The 6,151-nt window shown below is 42.6% G+C and overlaps 1 protein-coding gene across 1 annotated transcript in view; it reads right to left on the bottom strand.

The window, feature by feature from the left end:
- Window positions 1-3,291, bottom strand: part of tm4sf5 (transmembrane 4 L six family member 5) — an 8,634-nt gene extending 5,343 nt beyond the window's left edge. The window contains exons 1-2 of the mRNA XM_017436143.3: window positions 2,935-3,291; window positions 1,196-1,276 (exon numbers count right to left, since the gene is read on the bottom strand). Of these exons, the coding sequence (XP_017291632.1) occupies window positions 1,196-1,276; window positions 2,935-3,108 (255 nt within the window). The 5' untranslated portion in view covers window positions 3,109-3,291. The remainder of the gene's footprint in view (window positions 1-1,195; window positions 1,277-2,934) is intronic.
- Window positions 3,292-6,151: the final 2,860 nt, after the last annotated feature.

The raw sequence follows: 6,151 nt of genomic DNA, 5'->3' as shown, positions 1-6,151 counted from the left end.
CATCCATCCATCCATCCATCCATCCATCCATCCATCCATCCATCCATCCATCCATCCATCCATCCATCCATCCACAGTATCTAGAAAACAGTATCTTTTCTGTTACTGTGGACATAAAGGTTTCAAAACAATTCAGGTGTAGAAACTAGAAAAGTACTTGTAGTTTAAAACATGTCACTTTATCCAAAAGTCTTAATGATTTATATTTTTAATTTTTTGAATCTAAAACTAACCCTGAGGTGAAACTCCCATTTCAGAAAGTATCCGAGCAGCAAACGACATAAACCCTGGAGAACTGAAACTGTTTCAAAGCTCATCTCCTGTTTTAAAAAGCAGCTCAGCCATTTAGACCGACCAGCTCCACAGTTTTATTTAAGAGCTTAGTTCCTGCTGAATAAGGAGAAGTTACTCAGATAAGAGTCATGATCAAATGTTTCACTTCTTTAAAACATTCAGCAAAACATGAAATCATCAGAAAAGTTATTTTAAGGAGAAAGTTCAGGTTTTTTGACGCGGGGGCTCTGTGGGAAGGTTATGAGCGAACAGTATCTTACCTGTTGTAGATAGCTCTTTAAACCACGTTAGTGGGTGAATAATAATAAGAAAAAGAAGAACACAAACAAAATTATCCTTTTGTCTTGTTCCTGGGTTGAAACTATAATTTCCCATGTCTTTATAACTAAAAAAATAAGAAAAGAAAAAAAAACCTTCACTTTTGTGGTTTGACAGTAAATTTACAGATTTGCCCTTTTTTATGTAATACCAGATAATAATGATAATGATAAAACCAAAGTATAGAGAGCTAAAAGAACCCATCTGTCTATGATTTCACATTATTCCAGCAGAGATGCTGCAGCTTCTAAATAAGCATCAAATTCAATGTAAACAAGCAGGGAAGGTGAATTCAGTGGCAATGGGAGGATTTTTAAAAAAAACAAGCACCTGTTATCTTCAACAGGTAAGATGTGTATTGCTCATAAACCTTTTCGCCAAACCCCACTGCAAACGAGCCGGACTCTCCCTTTAAAGTGCAAAGGGCTGCCTCTTTCATCCCTCGTGATCTGACTCGGCATGATGAGCAGATAAAACCTGTTTCTAAGTTTCCTTTGGACTTTTCTACCCCCCCTCCGTTATCAGCCTGGACCGTGCGACGACGAGATACTCCCTCCGAGTGTTTCCAAATGGCTCCACTCACCCGGCAACGGTTGCCGCAGCAACCTGTCCCACAGCAACCCTTGCCCCCGGCCCTGATGGCCGAGCAGCTCGGGCACAGCATCTGGAAAGAAAGAGAAGAGTTCAGAGGTCAGAAATATGGAAGGCTTATATAGTGTTCTTATTAAAGTGAAAAGTTAAAGTTAAAATGTCTTTAAAATAAAAGTTTCAGCTTTTAAAACCAGTTCAGGCGTATCTACTTAAATACAAAGTTGGATTTGTTTATAAGTTATGTTTAACCTTAAAAAAAAAAGAGTTTAGCCTATATTTAGGTGTAAAGGGTTAAAGAGAGCGTTACAGTTCCTGACTACAGGAAGCAGGTCCCATTAAATACAGAGAAGCAGGTGTGTGTGTGTGTTTTCTTATCTCTTTGAGCAAATATTTGTGAGTCCTGAATCGAGTTTTGATGCCGAATCAGTTACAGGCGAGACGGGACGGGTAGCCAACTTCCGGGTCTTTGTTTCCAGCTAAATTATTCCCACAATAAATACATAAACTTACATATATATAGACTTCCTGGATACTCACAGGCCACTCCCATGAAAGATATTTTTAGAATTAAAAATTCAAAAATGTATAAATTGACAAACGTAAGAATAAAAAGTGTCACGAGAATCTTCCAGAATCTGCCGATGTATTAGTCAGCTTTGAGGAATACTATCAATGAAATTAGTAAATGAATGCGTGTAAATGAGATGTAGCTAACAAATACGCGGGTGGACAAGCATAGCAGTTGTGGTTTTTATTATAAATGTGTTATTTTAGGATAATTAGCTGAAACTGTTATTGTGTAATAAAGATTAAAAACGTCAAAATGCCACTTCGGACAAGGAAAGTCCAACTCTCTCTCTAAAACAGGAGCTCCAAGGAAGGCTGCGTTTTCTCACGTGTCACCAAAATCCCATCGATGTCTATGGGAGGGGTTTTTTTTTTCACATTATTTGCAAATCTTGTCTACACCGTACAATGTACAGCTACCAAACACCAGAGCTCATTACTCTCGATCGAGCTGCGTACTTTGATGTATTTTTTGTGAGGAGTGAATTAAAAATGGCACTGGCACCTTTAATAATTGTCTAAACTAGTCAGTGTACGTGTTTGTAGATAAAAATGATAAGGTATCTGCACTTTGATGAGGGCTGAGTTCTTTCCAAACGTGTCGACGTTGGTGTGACGTTACACAGACTTTATGTCCGAACGGGTCGCAGCATTTTTAGAACCACGTAGATCTCTGAGGCAGAAATAACCGAAGATCCGACGCCTGTCTCTTCGCTGAGGAGCTAAAACTTTATACACCCAAACAGATTAAAAGGCAGAAATCCAAGTAAAGAAGACACACTTTCATATGAAGATATGAATTTATAAACTTTTTTACTGTATTTCAGCCTGAAATTCTTCTTCATGTGAGGACAGTTCATAACCTGGACTCATGTGGGACTGCTTTATGTTTGTTTGGTTTTTTTAAGTGGCATCGAAACTGCAACAAATCCATTAATTTCAGTCCATCTAAGCTGATAAACTAACAGGTGAATGTTCGGAAAGATGTTTTTAGCTCAATGAAAACTCCAAACATGAATTAAAAAACGATAATGTATATATTTGAAGAACAGCCAATGAATGAATCAACAAATCCTCTTTAATAAAACTCCATAAAAAAACAGCCTCAGAACCAGGCAAAGCATCAGTGAGCGGCGAGACGTCCCGGCCACGCTCGGTACTCACGAAGAGGCCTCCGCCGATGAGCCCGCCCATGAGCCAGACCTGGAAGGAGATCTGGTCGTTCTCCAGCCTCTGCCCGTCGGGGAAGAACAGCAGCAGGTTGGCGATCATGCAGACGAAGGCCGAGGGCAGCAGGATCAGCCCCACCAGGCGGGCGCATTTCCCCGTGCAGCACATGCTGTCTCTCTCTCTCAGCTGTTCGTCGAGCCCTCTGCGGTCGAGGCGACGGGGTGGTGGAAGCGAGTGAAAGCGAGGCAAACGAGAGAGGAGAAAGTCAAACACGAGCGGGAAAGGGAACAAAGGCCAAGTGTTGGCGTGGCCGACGCTCTCTAATCAGATCTGAAACCCTGTGGGCTGGTTCAGAGACAAGGGAAGGAAGCAACCTCTGATGGTAAATTATCCACAGAACCCCAAACTTGACCCCACGCCGAACAGGATAAAGACATGTGTGTTTTGTGTCTGTGTGTGTGTACTTGTGTGTGTGTTGTAGGGGACTTCGTCATCCCTGTTGGATGCCCTTTGATACCCACTGAAGATAGTTATCACGCCCCGCCGCTCGATCGATGACTCCTACAAACACACAGGAGGGCTCGGCCTTCAACATGTCTTCATACGAATATGCTTTCAAAACAAATAATGTTAATAATCCAACTGGAGAAGCCTTAAAGAGCTAACTTTAAGTGTTTTAAATTTAAACTCGGATGAAATGACACCTAGTTACTCACTTTATGTTCGCTGTTTTAGATTTCTTTTTGGCTGAGGGTTACTTTCACTTCCTTCTTCAGGTGATAGTGACACTACCTGTCTGTCAGTCTGTGTGTGTGTGTGTGTGTGTGTGTGAACCACTGGACGTACACCTACAGCTGAGTCGACCCGATTCAAGACGTTCTCCGCATCTTATCAAACTTATTCAGCACCAGAACTGAATTAATTTTTTTACAGATCTACAAGTTGCTGTGCTTCACACCGAGTCATCCTCAGCACGCACCATGAAATGTTATGATATTCCATCAGAGGTGCTACAGCTAGCTGCTGCGCTCGCCAAAAAGAAACATAAACGTAGGATTCTGTGTACGCAATAATGCAAAACTGACAGCAACATAAAAGCTGATTTAAAAAGGAATTAGGCCGTGTGTCGATTAATAACGGGTTAAATGCTTCTTGGTTCTAACCTTTTTGCAGAACCCCGGAGATCTGAACTATCTATCTGCTGCACTGGGGGAAAAAAAGCTAATGTTGCCTGAATCCAGTTAGGTCCTCAATATGAGAACCAGAGTATAAAGAAACCAGACTCTTCAGTACCTGCTACTGTTTTTTTCTTACCCAAGTAGTAGCAGGGGTCTGACAACCCCCCACCACACACACACACACAAAAAAAAAAGTTTGTTAACTTTACTGACACTGATAATCCATGCTGCAGTCGAAGCTAATAGCCAGGCTTTAAACCCAGGACCTTCGGTAGCCATGGTAACCATTACAACACCGTGCAGCCCGGCATGACAGCGCCTACGCGTGATTAAAACGATCTGCATGTTGGGCCTTCGATGCTAAATGGATGCTTGTTGCCCTCCAGCGCCGACGAATGAAGCACTGAAAGCGTGCATTCAGAGACCCGGATGTGACGCGGCTGCAGGAGACGGAGGAAAAGGTTCATGTTCTGAAGAGGAGATAAGCTGCTCCTGAGACAAAGTTCACGAAACAGTGACTGGCCTCGTCGCAGCGTTTAGCTGTGCCTTAAAGACGAGCTGTGGGTGACCTGAGTCGTCTCTTTGCCGGCAAGTGAAGGAACATAACCGAGTCCGTCGACTTATTATTTAAGTCTTTATCATTATTTTTTTCCAAGCTCTTAAACAGCTTGGTCCTTTCGAGCCGAACCCCAGCATCCTTTCACTGCCAGGGTAGGAGCTGAAACCGTCCACGGGGCGAGTCTGGGACTCCTGACTGAAAGTCCTCGAGCTGAACTGATGTCACCAGAGGCCAGACTCTGCTGCTGGGGGTGAAAAGGTGACGGCAACAGACTCCTTGGACCCGAGGAGATAAATATACCTTTAATAGTAGTTTGAAGTTAACCAAGAGCTGTAGTATCTAACATCAGTGAGGTTAATTCAGAGAGTAGTCCACAGCCTATGTGAGAAGGTAATAAATAACTCTGTGCAGGAACTAACCAGAGCTGTTGTTTGTTTTGTATTTGTGTTGTCAGTCTGTCAGTTCTGTGTTGGGATGAGTTATTCGTCAGAGTCTCAGTGAGAAAACAGGCGGCTCGAACCTGACGGTGACAACACAAACAGAGGCTCACTGATGGGCTGAAGGGGGGAGAAAATGGGGAAATGTCAACCTGTGGGTTCTTGTGTTGGTGCTGGTTGGGAGAAGGAGGAACATGAGGAGGCCAAAAACACGCGTCCGCAAAAAAAAGTCCCCAAAAAGTGTGAAATACGGTACCTTCAAAGGCGGAAGAAGGAAAAAAATGGATTTAATGAGAGGCTGACAGCACCTGGGTGTGCAGAATGACTCAACGATCCTGAAACGGCAGGAGAGAAAAATGGCAAATCTGACCCCCCCCCAAAAAAAAAAAAAAATACTGTATGAGATAAAACTGTCCACAAGGTGCTAAACTTTGGCAAAAAAAAGGAGAACAAGTCAACATAATAAAAAGGAATAAATATACAGAACAAGCAAAACCTCTAAATGAGTTTCTTACCTCTGGAAGGCAGAGAGGAGACAGCTGTGTATGTGAAGGAGGAAGTCAGAGACGGAGGCAGAAGAGGAAGAGGACGTGGAGACATAAGAACGGACAGTGATGCACGTTTTGTGTGTGAAAAAAAAAAGAAAAGAAATGAACCTTGAGCACGTAACTGTGGACAGAGGAAGGACAGAGGTCAACTTGAACAAGAGGCTTGGAGTCAGGACTGAAAAAGAGAAGATGAAGAAAGGTGGAAGAGCAAAAGTTGAAAACTTTATGCTTCTCCTGAAAATAAAAATTTAAAAATCCTTCCTAAAAAGTCTCAGCAGATTTTCAACAGGAAATAGGAGCTGTGATTAACGTCCCAAACTACCCAAAACGGTTCTGCTTAACATGTCAAACTTCTTCTGAGTCCCCAAAGACCAAAAGGAGGACAATTTCCAGAGTTTCCTTTTCAACACATTTGTATGGATTTCACTGAGGTAAACCAGGGGGGTCGAACTCAGAAACACAAGGGGGCCTTGGTCCTAGCCAAGGGTA

The sequence above is a fragment of the Kryptolebias marmoratus genome, linkage group LG7 (genome assembly GCF_001649575.2).
Source record: "Kryptolebias marmoratus isolate JLee-2015 linkage group LG7, ASM164957v2, whole genome shotgun sequence".
NCBI lineage: Eukaryota > Metazoa > Chordata > Actinopteri > Cyprinodontiformes > Rivulidae > Kryptolebias > Kryptolebias marmoratus.
The sequence above is the reverse complement of the archived record's forward strand: the minus strand, read 5'-3'. Positions and strand labels throughout refer to the sequence as shown.